This window comes from Perca flavescens, chromosome 15 (genome assembly GCF_004354835.1).
Source record: "Perca flavescens isolate YP-PL-M2 chromosome 15, PFLA_1.0, whole genome shotgun sequence".
NCBI lineage: Eukaryota > Metazoa > Chordata > Actinopteri > Perciformes > Percidae > Perca > Perca flavescens.
The window spans coordinates 8,737,083-8,753,827 of record NC_041345.1 but is presented as its reverse complement, the minus strand read 5'-3'; the positions used below and the strand labels follow the sequence as shown (position 1 = coordinate 8,753,827).

General features: G+C 36.9%; 1 long non-coding RNA gene and 4 gene segments (V, D, J or C); 4 read left to right on the top strand and 1 right to left on the bottom strand.

Moving 5' to 3' along the window:
• The first annotated feature begins 1,524 nt into the window (after positions 1–1,524).
• On the top strand, positions 1,525–2,106 carry LOC114569138 (Ig heavy chain V region 914-like). The segment is given in 2 exon segments: positions 1,525–1,638; positions 1,735–2,106. Coding segments are annotated over 2 exon segments (360 nt in total).
• Positions 2,107–6,252: 4,146 nt separating this feature from the next.
• On the top strand, positions 6,253–9,787 carry LOC114569184 (uncharacterized). The gene is made up of 3 exons (XR_003694380.1): positions 6,253–6,337; positions 6,427–6,503; positions 9,754–9,787. It is a non-coding gene; the product is annotated as an uncharacterized LOC114569184 (long non-coding RNA).
• LOC114569149 (immunoglobulin heavy variable 3-7-like) lies at positions 8,918–9,423 on the top strand. The segment is given in 2 exon segments: positions 8,918–9,006; positions 9,094–9,423. Coding segments are annotated over 2 exon segments (360 nt in total).
• A 3,430-nt stretch (positions 9,788–13,217) lies between the features above and the next one.
• On the bottom strand, positions 13,218–13,797 carry LOC114569376 (immunoglobulin heavy variable 3-23-like). The segment is given in 2 exon segments: positions 13,218–13,531; positions 13,657–13,797. Coding segments are annotated over 2 exon segments (363 nt in total).
• A 2,422-nt stretch (positions 13,798–16,219) lies between these two features.
• The window catches only part of LOC114569375 (Ig heavy chain V region MPC 11-like), a 4,918-nt gene continuing 4,392 nt past the window's right edge, over positions 16,220–16,745 (top strand). The window contains 2 exon segments of the V gene segment in view: positions 16,220–16,235; positions 16,450–16,503. Of these exon segments, the coding sequence occupies positions 16,220–16,235; positions 16,450–16,503 (70 nt within the window).

Sequence of the window (16,745 nt, the reverse complement as noted above, 5' to 3'; positions counted from 1 at the left end):
TGTCTCACATGACTGATGTCCTCAGGTCAAGTCATTCAAAATGAGACAACACAGACATTTGAGTATGATTGTTGTATGACTGGCTTTTAAGAATTCTAAATAAACAATCATACTGCATGATATTTGATATATGATTTTTATTTCTGACATAACCACACACATATGAAGGTAAAATATGTTGTTTATTACAGAAGAGTAACTTGTAAATGGATGAACTACAATAGTTTTCATCTTTTTTAAAGGATTTAGTTTTTTTGCATTTTGTCACGTTTCAGTTCCTGAGCAGCTGTTTTCCTCTAAAAGGTTCTCTGTATGTCTGTTTCTTTAAACATCTGCAAACACTGAAACCATTAAAAGTCTTTTATTAAAAGCTGCAAAATATATCACTATTCACATGATTCTGGCTGCTGTCAATGGATTTATATTTGCACCAAATACAGTCAGTAACCAAATATATGAAAAAATAAATGCAGGTAGCAGCTACTACACAGCTTGGATCAGACAGCATGCAGGGAAAGGACTGGAGTGATTGTACATGGTGGTGTTGCATCCACCAAACTACAAAGATTCACTGAAGAACAAGTTCAGTATCGAATTAAGACTCTCCCAGTGACTCATCAGTAGACCTGAACAAAAACCCCTCAGAGCCTGAACACTTGTAACATGAAGCCACCAGAGGAGGAGCCCTCAGACCACTAATGGTTTCAACACCAGCTCACTGTTACAGTAACAATCTAAAATGTGTTTGTCAGAGAACCAATTTCCACAATTCCACTTCTACCCCTAGTCTTGTCAAGAGAACCATCTGGAAGGGCTTTTAAACTGAACTTGCCATGCATGCATTAATCCTACATCAAAAACAACTAGTGGTGTTAAAAACATTTGCTTTAACTCTTTATTATGGCATTAATTTTGACAGCCCTAGTTTAAGTACTTGGAGGTTTCAATCACTGATACATCATTGTCTGTACTCCCACAAGACAGACTGAATTAGACTTTTAGAAATTGTTTAACATTAATTTACCTTATTTTATTCATAATGTAGAAATGCAGCTGAATTTTCGCCAAAAGTTGAATTTTGTTCTCTGAATTTTACTAGTTTAAAAATCGATGTTTGGTCTAATAATATTGTACATAAGCTTTATTCACATGAAAAACAGCAATATGATCAAGACATGAGATGTTGTTTACCTATCTCAAGCAGACAAGGGGATTTACCTACTACATGAACTGAAAGCAATTTTGTGAATGAAAATATTATTAATAACTGTTAACTGTTAAATGTTAACTGTTATTCAACAGTAACATTATTCCATTATTTGTACTTTGCATTGGACAAAAGTCAGAGTAAATGAATACATTCAAATGTTACAAAGAAAAAATAAATAAATATAAAGGATTAGGTAACATCAGGTTACAAATGTGAAAAAAAAGTCAAAATGGTAAGAGATACAGTAAGGTGATTTGTGAAAAAAATACAGTTAGGAGAAAGCCAAAAAAGGAGGAGTCAATACAAAACTCAGATATCTTCACCTCTACTTATCTGAGTGCAGAGAGGAGGACAGAGAACAGTGGACACACAGTTTAACATGATGGACTATAGGACAGGACTGCTGCTGTTAACTCTCTGCTGGGCAGGTGAAGATTTTCACTGATCTTTATTTGACATTCACATATTCTCTGATCTTTGTACCAAGGTAATGCATGACATGTTTATCTTTTTTGGTTTGACAGGTGTTGATGGTCAGACTCTGATAGAATCTGAACCAGCGATTAAAAGGCCTGGAGAATCTCACAGATTGACCTGTACAACATCTGGATTCACACTTAGTAGCCACTGGATACACTGGATCAGACATGCTCCTGGAAAAGGACTGGAGTGGATTGCTGCTGATACTACTGGTAGTAGCAACTACTACTCTCAGTCAGTCCAAGGCCGGTTTACCATCTCCAGAGACAACAACAGACAGCAGCTGTATCTGCAGATGAACAGTCTGAAGACTGAAGATTCTGCTGTTTATTATTGTGCTCGAGACCCACAGTGACTGGAGTTGGTTGAGCAGCTGTACAAAATCCTACAGTACTCATTCTTTCAGGCTGGTAGAGCCCAAGCATGAAGTATTTTTCATAACATGTATTTATTTATTTATTTTTATATTAGCTTTTGTTGTTTTGAGGTTGTTCATTTGTTTTGTGTGCTGTGATTTACTTGAAATGTTTTTTTAAAATAAAGTAATAATCTTCCCTACATTATACACATTCCTGAAAACACATTTAAAACAAAAAAGATATCAGTCATTGATACAAGAGCCAAAGACAGCCCAACACTCTGGTTGCTGAAATTAAACTTCTACAAATACTTTACATTTATACAAAGTAAGACACAATACTCTCGGTAAATAAAGTGGAAAACAAAGCAAGTCATAATATGGGAGTTAAAAAATAATGTTACTGTTTCTTTTATAAAATCACTAGAGGACAGTCAGTGTCTAGTTTCTCTCTCCTCTGTTACTAAAAGGAGAAACTCAGATCTGCTGTTCTCATTGATCTTAACTGACTGATACTCAAACTCTAAAATTATTCATATTGCTCTGTAATAAAATCAATAGTTAAATAATATGTCACTCTTTCCATCATATACTGTAATTTCATTGAAATCATTTCAAAGAGAAAACAGCTGAAATTGGAGATGAGTGATGACAACATTTAATGTTATTGTTTAGAGTGAATTTACTTGTATTATGTATGGAAATAAATATTTTATATAAAAAAGATTATTAATGTTTGAAGATAGAATAATAATACAGTCATTAAAGAATTATTGTTGTGTATTAACACAAATGAAAGTCTAGAAAATGAGTGGAGACAATATTGACAGTTTAATGCAATAAAGTTATCTGTACCTAGATATGAAGAAATCAAAAATGACACGCATAACAGTGTCTTCAGGCTGCACATTCTGTCCATTTAGAGTCACTGTCTGTTGGCAGCTGGATGTGAGTCTCTCTGGATTTGTCAAAGTCAACAGTCCTTCTTTTGCAGTATAACTTGATCATTTGTTACATAATGTTTTCTTTTTTAACAGGTGTGAAGTCTGAACAGTTGACCCAGCCAGCCTCTGTGACTGTGCAGCCAGGTCAACGTCTGACCATCACCTGTCAGGTCTCTTATTCTCTCAGCAGCTACTACACAGCTTGGATCAGACAGCCTGCAGGGAAAGGACTGGAGTGGATTGGAAAGAAAAATACTGGAGGTTCGCTCTACCAGGATTCTCTGAAGAACAAGTTCAGTATCGACTTAGAGACTTCCAGCAAGACAGTGACTCTAAATGGACAGAATGTGCAGCCTGAAGACACTGCTGTGTATTACTGTGCCAGAGAGCCACAGTAACACAAACCATCAGTAGACCTGAACAAAAACCCCTCAGAGCCTGAACACTTGTAACATGAAGCCACCAGAGGAGGAGCCCTCAGACCACTAATGGTTTCAACACCAGCTCACTGTTACAGTAAAGAGAGAAATAGATATTTAGCATTTAAAAAGTAAAAGTAATATAACTTTGCTTAGTATAATTTGTACAATAATATTAAATAAGTGAAGGCAATTTCCAAAAAGTGTGTTCTCTTTCTGAATCACAATATTTATACAAATTAATCTTTATCCCAAATGAAATTTACTTAAATAATGGATTTTTTTTGTTTTGACTTAATGATTGTATATTTGTATATATGGATGTATACTGAAAATGGTATGACTCTTGAAGACTTTGTGAAAAACAGTATGACATAATGAACAACACTTGTTTTTTGTCTTTTACTATTTAAATGTAGTTAATCACTTCAGGGGTAGTGTAAAAAGTCTCCACCTGATGCAGACGGTGCTCAATACATATATAATGTTTTTGTCAGCCTATTGTGCAAAGTATACTGAAGGAATGTCTCACGTACAGTAAACATAAATTTTCCAGTTTCACCAAACAGTGACTGAGATCAAAGTCAGATCCAGTTCCTCCCTGTGAGGAGGAGTCGATGCAAAACTCAGATATCTTCACCTCTACTTATCTGAGTGCAGAGAGGAGGACAGAGAACAGTGGACACACAGTTTAACATGATGGACTATAGAACAGGACTGCTGCTTTTAACTCTCTGCTGGCAGGTGAAGATTTTCACTGATCTTGAATCGACATATTTTCATTTGTGCTTCGAACTTACAGTGATGCTTGACATGCCTTTATTTTTTGGTTTGACAGGTGTTGATGGTCAGACTCTGACAGAATCAGAGCCGGTGGTTAAAAGACCTGGAGAATCCCACAGATTGACCTGTACAGCCTCTGGATTAACAATCAGCGGCTACAGGATGGCCTGGGTTAGACAGGCTCCTGGAAAAGGACTGGAGTGGATTGCTGCTATCACTCATACTAGTAGCAGCACCTACTACTCTCAGTCAGTCCAAGGCCGGTTTACCATCTCCAGAGACAACAGCAGACAGCAGCTGTATCTGCAGATGAACAGTCTGAAGACTGAAGATTCTGCTGTTTATTATTGTGCTCGAGAGCCACAGTGACTGGAGTTGGTTGAGCAGCTGTACAAAATCCTACAGTACTCATTCTTACCACAATTGCCTCATGAACAGTTACACCAAACACTTTATCTAACAATATACAGCATTTGTGTATTGAAATGGTTTTGCCAGTTGTATAAGCTGAGAGTATTGTACTTCTTTCAGTTAGCAGGAGTTTGGAGTTGGGGTTAAAATAACTATGCACTGAGTACTGCATATTGATGAAAAATAAATGGACGTTCAAACTTTTTCTAAGCTGTAGCCTCACTTAACTGTTTTATACTTTTTTTTTAAGATTATATTTTGAGGCTTTTCCCTTTATTAGAATGTGGATACATATGAAATGGGGAGAGAGATGAGGAATGACACGCAGCAAAGGGCAGCAGGTCAGACCCAAACCCTGCGCTGCGGCAGGACTCATTGGGCGAACGCTCCCACTGGGTGAGCTAGTTATTTTTCCTCTGCTACTTATTTTTCCTCTGCACGTTAGCAATTATTTTTGTATATATTGTCAGACAGGTTTCAGTTACTAAGTGATTAATTTCCTCTGTATGCTCCAAGTTTATCTGTATATCTGGTTCAAACAGTCACAATTTGAAAACAGAAACCTTTAAAAAGTCAAAAAAATAAATCCAGGTCTTCAACCAGCCACTGCAAAATAGCCATGTATTTGACTTTAAAAGCAGATTGTAATGTAGGAGGAGCTAACTACAACCAAATTCCCAGTCAATCCAGGGGAGATTCACCATCTCCAGAGATGACTCCAGCAGTAAAGTCTATCTGCAGATGAACAGTCTGAAGACCGAGGACACAGCAGTCTATTACTGTGCCAAAGTATACACAGTGAGAGATGATAATAGGAGAGTCATACAAAAACTACTTCCTCTATTTTCCACCACAACTGATAACATTAAATGAAATAGTATTTTTTTTACATGTAATGGATTACTGATCTTTGGTAATGTGTTTTCATTAACTATGATCAAAACTTCTACTAATATAATACACATTTTAAGGACATTAATAGAAACCTTAATTATTCACTAGCATCCCTCAAAAAAAAATTATTTCAATATAAATGAACAATTCGATATAAATGAAACTTCGATATACATAAATGTCGATATAAATAAAACAATTCATAGAAAAAAAGAAATGCCTTATTTAAACTGGTTGAAATGTTTATTATAATCCCAGGACTTTGAGTAAGTTATATCATTACCAAACTTAATAAAATATATATAAACAGGTATGTTTTGTTTTGTAATGCATATTAATTTGTAATCAAGGCCTTGACAATTGGTGCAACAAAAATTAAAAAGGACATTGAAAGATTAATAATCAGCTCCAGATATTTCTTAAATTCTTTAATAAAAAAGAGCAGCAGAGTTTACCAAAAAAACAATCATAAGTTTATTCCAGAGTCCAAGCTGAACCACAGCAGCTTTTCTTAAGACACTGAGGTGTTTTTATTTGGTAAATAATAATAATCATAATAAAACTATTCATAATACTCATTATAATCGTAATAATAATAACACTAATTAAAGCTGAACGCAGTGGAAGGGCCCTTTTTCTTTATAGCTCCAGACCAACCCACAATCACATGCCATATGTTTGAATCTATGCAAACTCAGAAATCTTCCTGGTGACCCAGTTATAAAGACTTCACATGAGACTGTCAGTGGAGGTTAAAGAGGATCAGAAGTTCACATCTCATCAGTTTCAACATAAACCATGTTCTCTGGAGCTCTGCTGCTGCTGTTGGCAGCTGGATGTGAGTCTCTCTGGATTTGTTAAAGTCAACAGTTCTTCTTTTTCATGATAACTTGATCATTTATCACACAACATGTTTGTCTTTAACAGGTGTGAAGTGTGAACAGTTGACCCAGCCAGCCTCTGTGACTGTGCAGCCAGGTCAACGTCTGACCATCACCTGTCAGGTCTCTTATTCTCTTGATAGCGACTACACAGCTTGGATCAGACAGCCTGCAGGGAAAGGACTGGAGTGGATTAGTAGAGATACAAACGTCAAAGATTCACTGAAGAACAAGTTCAGTGTAAACTTGGACTCTTCCAGTAACACAGTGACTCTAAATGGACAGAATGTGCAGCCTGAAGACACTGCTGTGTATTACTGTGCCAGAGAGCCACAGTGACACAAACCATCAGTAGACCTGAACAAAAACCCCTCAGAGCCTGAACACTTGTAACATGAAGCCACCAGAGGAGGAGCCCTCAGACCACTAATGGTTTCAACACCAGCTCACTGTTACAGTAAAGAGAGAAACATCTCTTTAGATTTTTATAAATGGTTCTAAATTTAATTTAACATCCACAGTTTTCATTAATTTAAATACCTTGAAATTACAATCAATGATACGTCATTATATGTATAATCTTCAAGTGATGGAATAAATTCAGCTCACAACTTCTTAAAGGTTGTGATCTAACTACAGTATAAATGAGTCCTTAAAGTCAGTTTCTCTTCCATAATATTATTTAAAAATTTAAACCATAACTTCATAAATAACTAAATCACTGGTCTTTAGCCAACTCCAGTGTGATGTTAATTATTCAAACCAAAGAAAAAAATATTTTCATTAACAAAGTGTGTTTGTCAGAGATTCCCCCTTCTCTTTGTGTGAGTGTATGTTTACGGAGTTCCCTGAATGGTAGAGGCATTTATTGTTACTGGTAGATGGAGGGAAAGTTGAGAATTTTAATGTATCAGTGACGATCTCATTTGATTTCCACTGCAGGAGATATCAATATCAATAATAAAAGAGACTTAGAGAAAGTTGATTTTCTCTCAATACAAGATGCATATAACACATTTTCATAGTAGTATATTTTTGTGTATTATGATGCCTAGAAAAGATGGGGACATGTTTCCTGTTCAATGCAATGTGATAGAAAATAACATCTGATAACTACATTTTAACAGCAGCTATACATCTCTTCACAAATAGGATGACATTTCCCTTCTGGAATTTGGCCAATATGAAAGAAGCTCTAAACTGCTAAACCTGGGGTTAAAGACCCATTATTTTCTATAAGTCCAGAAATTAGTTTTCAGGACTTTGATATTTCACAGTTTCCTCTGCAGTTTTAGAGATACTCTACTTATGGAAATGTATCTGCGTGACATGTTCCCATTTTAAACCTGTAGAGGGAGGTCTATGCAAACTCTTCCTCTTTTATAAACCCACCATCAGCAACTTGTGCCAGAACACCGGGGCAGTTTAATATCTTTCTGAAACACTCAGATCAGAAAGCACTGAACTACAGAGTTGCTCACAGAATGGAAAATACCGTTATCTGGAGTTTATTATTTGTAGTTACTATTCATGGTGAGAAAATCAATTCTGAAATACTTCCTTAGTGAATATCCAACCTGTGATTTACAAGTCTGTTAGATGATAATCACTTTTTTATCAACTTACAGGAGTTTGGAGTGAGATCAAACATGACCAGTCTCCCTCTGAGGTGAAAAGACCTGGAGAGACAGTGAAGATGTCATGTATCATATCTGGTTATAGCATGACAAGCTACTATATTCACTGGATACGACAGAGACCAGGAGAAGCTCTGGAGTGGATTGGGAGGATGAATGCAGGTTCAAACTCTGCTAGCTATGGCAGCTCCTTTCAAAGCCGTTTCATCATGACTGAAGATGTTCCCAGCAGCACTCAGTACCTCGAGGTCCAGAGCCTGACAGCAGCAGATTCTGCTGTTTACTTCTGTGCTCGAAGAGACACAGTGACTGAAGACAGTGGAGCAGCTGCACAAAAACCTCCACAGACAACAAACAGCAATGTGATCTAAAGTGTCTGAGTTTTTTACCACCTAAGCACTTTGATATATCCACATTAGATTTCAATAACATTTTACTGTACAAGTACTTATTTCTTTTCATCATGATGTGACATACCTCACAGTAATAGACAGAGTTCTTTCAACGGTCAAAGCATTATCTACTGTAAAACTAAATAACAAAAGTAATATTCATAGGTAAAAGCCATGATGTTATAATGGTATTAAATGGAGAAATGACAATAAAGTAATTGAAACAGAGCCTTGAAAACAAGATTAATTATTATTCAACAAGTTTGAATTAACCTTGTATGTTACTGTAATGTGTCAGATCTAATTTGTCTATTAATATAATAACTGTGGTTGTGGTGTTCATATTAATAAACATTTTACACAAATTATGTCAGACAAAGGTCAAAACAGCTGACTTGGAGGGTTGACTCTGACTCAGTTTCATTAAATATCTCCAGTCCAGATGTTTCCTCCCTGTGAGGAGGAGTCGATGCAAAACTCAGACATCTTCACCTTTACTTATCTGAGTGCAGAGAGGAGGACAGAGAACAGTGGACACACAGTTTAACATGATGGACTATAGGACAGGACTGCTGCTTTTAACTCTCTGCTGGGCAGGTGAAGACTTTCACTGATCTTAATCTATATATATATATATATATATTTTTTTTTTTTTTCATACAATGTTTTTCATCCTCTTGACAGGTGTTGATGGTCAGACTCTGACTGAATCTGAACCAGCGATTAAAAGACCTGGAGAATCCCACAGATTGACCTGTACAGCCTCTGGGTTGGACGTTAATGGCTACTGGTTGGCCTGGATCAGACAGGCTGCTGGAAAAGGACTGGAATGGGTTGCTGCTGATGCTGGTGGTAGTAGCAAATACTACTCTCAGTCAGTCCAAGGCCGGTTTACCATCTCCAGAGACAACAACAGAAAGCAGCTGTATCTGCAGATGAACAGTCTGAAGACTGAAGATTCTGCTGTTTATTATTGTGCTCGAGAGCCACAGTGACTGGAGTTGGTTGAGCAGCTGTACAAAATCCTACAGTATTCTTACTTGGCTGATGAAGCCTAATAATGAAGATGATATATGAATGTAATATTTATATCATATATTTTATACATTACATTATATTTTTTAATATTACTATTTACTTGTTCTCTGGAGCTCTGCTGTTGCTGTTGGCAGCTGGATGTGAGTCTCTCTGGATTTGTTAAAGTCAACAGTTCTTCTTTTGCAGTATAACTTGATCATTTGTTACAAAACATTTACTTTTTTAACAGGTGTGAAGTCTGAACAGTTGACCCAGCCAGCCTCTGTGACTGTGCAGCCAGGTCAACGTCTGACCATCACCTGTCAGGTCTCTTATTCTCTCAGCAGCTACTACACAGCTTGGATCAGACAGCCTGCAGGGAAAGGACTGGAGTGGATTGGAATGAACGCAACACCCACTGATAATGCTTGCTCTTGGGGGAATTACTGTAATTGTTGGGGTTTTGGAATTTATAGTGTGGTCTAGACCTACTCTATCTGTAAAGTGTCTCGAGATAACTCTTGTTATGATTTGATACTATAAATGAAATTTAATTGAATTAAATTGAATAGTATTAGCTGGAGTGTACAAGTCAAAGGGAGAAGCAACTGCCAGTCTGTGGAATGACGAGAGTGGAAGGCCAATATTTCTAACAACAATGTCTTTGGAGTCAATTCATACGAAAGCTTGGGTGTTCCACAACACTAGAGCTGGTCGACGTGAAAGACACAAACTAGCTGAGATCAGAGATGTATGGGATAAATGGGTCAAAATTGTACCTGTCTTGTACAATCCTGGTCCCCATGTCACTGTAGATGAACACCTTGTTCCATTCAAGGGGTCCTGTCCCTTACATGCCCAACAAGCCTGCCAAGTATGGCATCAAAATATGGGCATCCTAGGATGCCAAATCTAGCTATGCATGAAATATGCAAGTGTATACCGGACATATACCGGAAAGTGTATACCGGGAATATTTTTACTAAACACAGTTTTGGGGGAAAAAATGTTTGTGATGAGGAAAAAAAGTTAGTTTTGAGTGTATACTGTTTGGGTCATTTTGACCCGTAACATCATCAATGTAATTTTTTTTCAACATAATACAAGGGTTAAATGAAACTACTTCAACTCCTGCAGTAAGAAACATTTCTTGTCTTTCCTCATCCTCCCTGGGCTGATAAACTCTGCACTGTCTCACATGACTGATGTCCTCAGGTCAAGTCATTCAAAGTGAGACAACACAGACATTTGAGTATGATTGTTGATATTTGATATTTGATATATGATTTTATTTCTGACATAACCACACACATGTGAAGATAAAATATGTTGTTTATTACAGAAGAGTAACTTGTAAATGGATGAACTACAATAGTTTTCATCTTCGTTAAAGGATTTAGTTTTTTTGCATTTTGTCACGTTTCAGTTCCTGAGCAGCTGTTTTCCTCTAAAAGGCTCCAAGTTTCTCTGTATGTCTGTTTCTTTAAACATCTGCAAACACTGAAACCATTACAAGTCTTTTATTAAAAGTTGCAAAATATATTACTATTCACATGATTGTGGCTGCTGTCAATGTATTGATGTTTGCACCAAATACAGTCAGCAACCAAATATATGAAAAAAATAAATGCAGGTAGCAGCTACTACACAGCTTGGATCAGACAGCATGCAGGGAAAGGACTGGAGTGATTGTACACGGTGGTGTTGCATCCACCAAACTACAAAGATTCACTGAAGAACAAGTTCAGTATCGAATTAAGACTCTCCCAGTGACTCATCAGTAGACCTGAACAAAAACCCCTCAGAGCCTGAACACTTGTAACATGAAGCCACCAGAGGAGGAGCCCTCAGACCACTAATGGTTTCAACACCAGCTCAATCTTACAGTAAAAATCTAAAATATGTATTTCAGACAACCAGGTTCCACAATTCCACCACTACCCCTAGTCTTGTCAAGAGAACCATCTGGAAGGGCTTTGAAACTGAACCTGCCATTCAAAACTCTTTTCTTTATCCATTTCTGTTCAAGGGTTGTTTCTGCTAGCCACCCACAACATTACTGTGCATCACTTCCTGGTTTCCCAAAACTAAAGAGGATCCAGAAGCCCAAATCACAATATACGTGTGCAGTAATCTTATGTCAAAACAACTAATGGCGTAAAAAGCATTTGCATTAACTTTGACAGCCCTAGTTTAAATACTTGGAGGTTTCAATCACTGATACGTCATCTGTACTCCTACAAGATAGACTGAATTAGACTTTTAGAAAGTGTTTAACATTAACCTTATTTAAGTAATTATAAATGAATGCAGCTGAATTTTCCTCAGAAGTTGAATGTTTTACTCTGAATTTTACTAGTTTAAAAAGTGTGATCTAATAACATTGTACTTAAGCTTTATTCACAAAGAAAACAGCAATTTTGTCAAAAATTACTTTAGGAAACGAGATGTTGTTTACTTATCTCAAGTCGACAAGATGATTTATCTACTACATGAACTTAAGCAAATTTTTGAATGATAATTTTATTATTATTCCACTATTTGTACTTTGCATTTGACAAATCTGATAAATAAATAAACACATGCAAATGTTACAAAGTGACTTACAGTAACAAAAAATAAGGATTAGTAACATCAGGTTAAAGATGTGAAACAAAGTCAAAATGGTAAGAGATACGGTGAGGTGATTTGAAAACACATAATACACTTAGGATAAAGCAAAAAAAGGAGGAGTTAATGCAAAACTCAGATATCTTCACCTCTACTTATCTGAGTGCAGAGAAGAGGACAGAGAACAGTGGACACACAGTTTAACATGATGGACTATAGGACAGGACTGCTGCTTTTAACTCTCTGCTGGGCAGGTGAAGATTTTCAATTGTCTTAATTTGACATAGCTTTTATTTAGTGTCATCATCTTATTTCACTTGATGTTTTTTATCCTCTTGACAGGTGTTGATGGTCAGACTCTGACAGAATCTGAACCAGCGATTAAAAGACCTGGAGAATCTCACAGATTGACCTGTACAACATCTGGATTGTCATTCAGTAGCTACTATATGGCCTGGATCAGACAGGCTCCTGGAAAAGGACTGGAGTAAACATCCATAAGGGGTCATGGGAGTGGAGTCCATAACAGGTTGTTTTCTCTATACAAATTGTACCTGCTGCCTCCTAATTTGTCTGAAATCTTTCTTTAGCCGCTTTATGTACCCAGAGACAACATGTCCAAGAAGAATTTATCGATTTATACTTTATTTTCAATAGAGCTTTGAGCTACTGAGGGTCATTGAGGACGCCACTGGCATTGGGGCAAAAATAAGCCAGTCATACAACAATCATACTCAGATGTCTGTGTTGTCTCATTTTGAATAACTTGACCTGAGGACATCAGTCATGTGAGACAGTGCAGAGTTTATCAGCCCAGGGAGGATGAGGAAAGACAAGAAATGTTTCTTACTGCAGGAGTTGAGGTAGTTTACTTTAAGCAACCAGTTCGTTGTGATGTTATTACCAACAAGTGATCTTTATTGTGTTTTTGTGTGTTTAATGTTCAGTAATAATATTTCTCAGGATAATGGGACATTATATAATGAAGAGACAATGGTTAATTTGTTATCTAAACATGATATTTAATGTAAAATTTAGGGGGAAAAAATTTGTAATATTAAAAATATAATGTATAAAATATATGATATAAATATTACATTAATATAACACCTTCATTATTTGGCTTCATCAGCCCAGTAAGAATACTGTTGGATTTTGTACAGCTGCTCAACCAACTCCAGTCACTGTGGCTCTCGAGCACAATAATAAACAGCAGAGTCTTCAGTCTTCAGACTGTTCATCTGCAGATACAGCTGCTCTCTGCTGTTGTCTCTGGAGACGGTAAACCGGCCTTGGACTGACTGAGAGTAGTAGGTGCTGCTACTAGTATGAGTGATAGCAGCAATCCACTCCACTCCTTTTCCAGGAGCCTGTCTGATCCAGGCCATCCATCTGCTACTGAATGACAATCCAGATGTTGTACAGGTCAATCTGTGGGATTCTCCAGGTCTTTTAATCGCTGGTTCAGATTCTGTCAGAGTCTGACCATCAACACCTACAATCCAAAAACGATAAGCATGTCATACATTACCTTGGTACACAGATCAGAGAAAATCTTTGTGTGAAATATGTCAGTAATACAAATGGGAATGTCAAATCGAGAGCAGTGAAAATCTTCACCTGCCCAGCAGAGAGTTAAAAGCAGCAGTCCTGTCCTATAGTCCATCATGTTAAACTGTGTGTCCACTGTTCTCTGTCCTCCTCTCTGCACTCAGATAAGTAGAGGTGAAGATATCTGAGTTTTGCATCGACTCCTCCTCACAGGGAGGAAACATCTGGACTGGAATCTATAATTTTCTTTGATGAAACTAGAATAGAGTTTTGCATTGACTCCTCCTTTTCTGACTTTCTCCTAACTGTATTTTGTGTTTTCACAAATCATCTCACCATATCTCTTACCATTTTGACTTTGTTTCACATTTTTAACCTGATGTTACCTAATCCTTTATTTTAATTTGTTTTTACTTTAAGCCACTTTGTAACATTTGAATGTGTTCATTTACTCTCACTTTTGTCCAATGCAAAGTACAAATAATGAAATAATGTGACAGTTCTTAAATAAAAGTTATTATTAATAATTTCAGTCAAAACATTGATTTCAGTTCATGTAGTAGGTAAATCATCTTGTTGGCTTTAGATAGGTAAACAACATCTCATGTCTCCTAAAATTATTTTTGATCAAATTGCTGTTTTTCATGTGAATAAAGCTTATGTACAATATTATTAGACCAAACATCGATTTTTAAACTAACAAAATTCAGAGCAGAAAATTCAACTTTTGAAGAAAATTCAGCTGTATTTCTACATAATCACTTAAATCAGGTAAATTAATGTTAAAAGATTTCTAAAAGTCTAATTCAGTCTGTCTTGTGGGAGAACAGACAATGATGTATCAGTGATTGAAACCTCCAAGTATTTAAACTAGGGCTGTCAAAATTAACGCCATAATAAAGAGTTAACGCAAATGTTTTTAACACCACTAGTTGTTTTTGATGTAGGATTAATGCATGCATGTTTTGTGATTTGGGCCTCGGGACGCTCTTTAGTTTTGGGAAACCAGGAAGTGATGCACAGTAATGTTGTGGGTGGCTAGCAGAAACAAGCCTTGAGCAGAAATGGATAAAGAAAAGAGTTTTGAATGGCAAGTTCAGTTTCAAAGCCCTTCCAGATGGTTCTCTTGACAAGACTAGGGGTAGTGGTGGAATTGTGGAAATTGGTTCTCTGACAAACACATTTTAGATTGTCTGCAGTAATTGATGTTGAACTAAAGCTTACTCTGTGAATGAGAACAGAAGAAATCAAAGATTTGACTTGTTTTGACATGTTGAGTTTTTGTACAGCGTTGATCCTTCCTGTGTCACTGTGGCTCTCGAGCACAATAATAAACAGCAGAATCTTCAGTCTTCAGACTGTTCATCTGCAGATACACCTGCTGTCTGCTGTTGTCTCTGGAGACGGTAAACCGGCCTTGGACTGACTGAGAGTAGGAGATGTTGCTGCTTCTGCTGATGTAAGCGATCCATTCCAGTCCTTTTCCAGCAGCCTGTCTGATCCAAGCATTATCAATATTACCACCAAACCCAGAATATGTGCAGGTCACTCTGTGGGATTCTCCAGGTCTGTTAACCACTGATTCAGACTCAGTCAGTGTTTGACCCTCAGTACCTACAGATATTTAAACAGCTCATTAGTTACTGTAATGCAGCCATGTTGTATTTGTACCAGGAGGTTTGTCAGAAAAACATCTATTGTTCTTACCTGCCCAGTTAAATGACAGGATGAGAAAAACAACCAAATAATCAGGTCTGATCATTGTTAAAGCCAGTTGTCTCTGTCCAGTCTACAGTGTGTATGTCAGTGATTTAGTGTCTGTCCTTCACTCTGCAAGACATATGTAGAGATGGAAGAGATCAGAGATTTGCATTGACTCCTCCTCCTATAAGAGAAACACAACACATATCTGGGGGGAAAGAAATCATAACTTTACATAGTGATTATGATTTTCTCAATAAGGAAGATAGATTTATTTAGACTCAGATTAGATGTATTTATATACTTTGCTCAGCAGCATTTGCTGGCCATCCATATTCTGGATATATCATTCATAAATGTCCAAATATATTCTCAACCCCTGCTGTTCAAAATCAAAAAAAGGAACATTATTACAATTTTTTTTGTAGAAAAGCAAATTTCAATTCTAACAAAAAGCCATATCATTTAATCACTGTAGCATACTGGGAAAACAAACTATATAGTTTTGAGAATTACATTTTTTTTAAGTATGCCCGTTTTGGGCTGTACATCATCGTGCCCCGCCCCCCACTGAATGATTTCTTTCAAAGATTTGAGAGTGGTGGTAGTACAAGGGCCTCCACCAAGCGGGACTGTGTAATATCTTTTAGGCGCACCACTTTTGGACACACTGTTTTGTGAGTAAAGGGAAATAAATATTGGAATAGCCTTCCCTCCACAATAAGGGACCGTCCCACATACATCAATTTTAAAACTCGTTTAAAATTCTGGCTTTTAGAAAACCAAAGCTGCACTCACTTTTAACTTTTAACTGCCTCACACGTTTCACTATGTGTAACAATGTATGTTCTGTTGTATTTTGTCTTGACTGTTGTTAGTGTTTGTCTTGCCTCTCAAACTATGAGGGTGTTGCATGCTTGTTACTGTTTTCATGTTTTTAATTTTATGTATCTGCCTATGTGCAATAGATGAAAATTAGCTTTGCTAACTCTAGCATATCTACATTGTGTACTTGTACTGATGTCCATTAATATGCACTGTCCCTATCTAAATAAACTATTAAAATGAAATAAAAATAACACTAAAAAACAGGAAGTCACAAACCACAACATCAGCTGTTGCTTCCATTGTGGTCATGAATTTGTGTATGTGTGCTTAGAGACACTGTCATATTCTCCTTAGTATCATCTGACGTCTTATCTTCTACTGCCACCTGTAGGTTCTTGGGAAATAATTTGGTTTTTGTCAAGCCTCTCTGCTTCCTTTAACCAGTGTGTTACTCTGGCACAGTAATACACAGCAGAGTCCTCTGGCTTTAAGTTGGACAGTCTCAGATACACCATGCTGTTGCTGTCATCTCTACTGATTTCTACACGGCCCTGCACACTGCTGGCATAAGTGTTTCTGCTTGAAGTAGAGTATCCGCTCCCTATCCATTCCAGTCCTTCTCCTGCAGG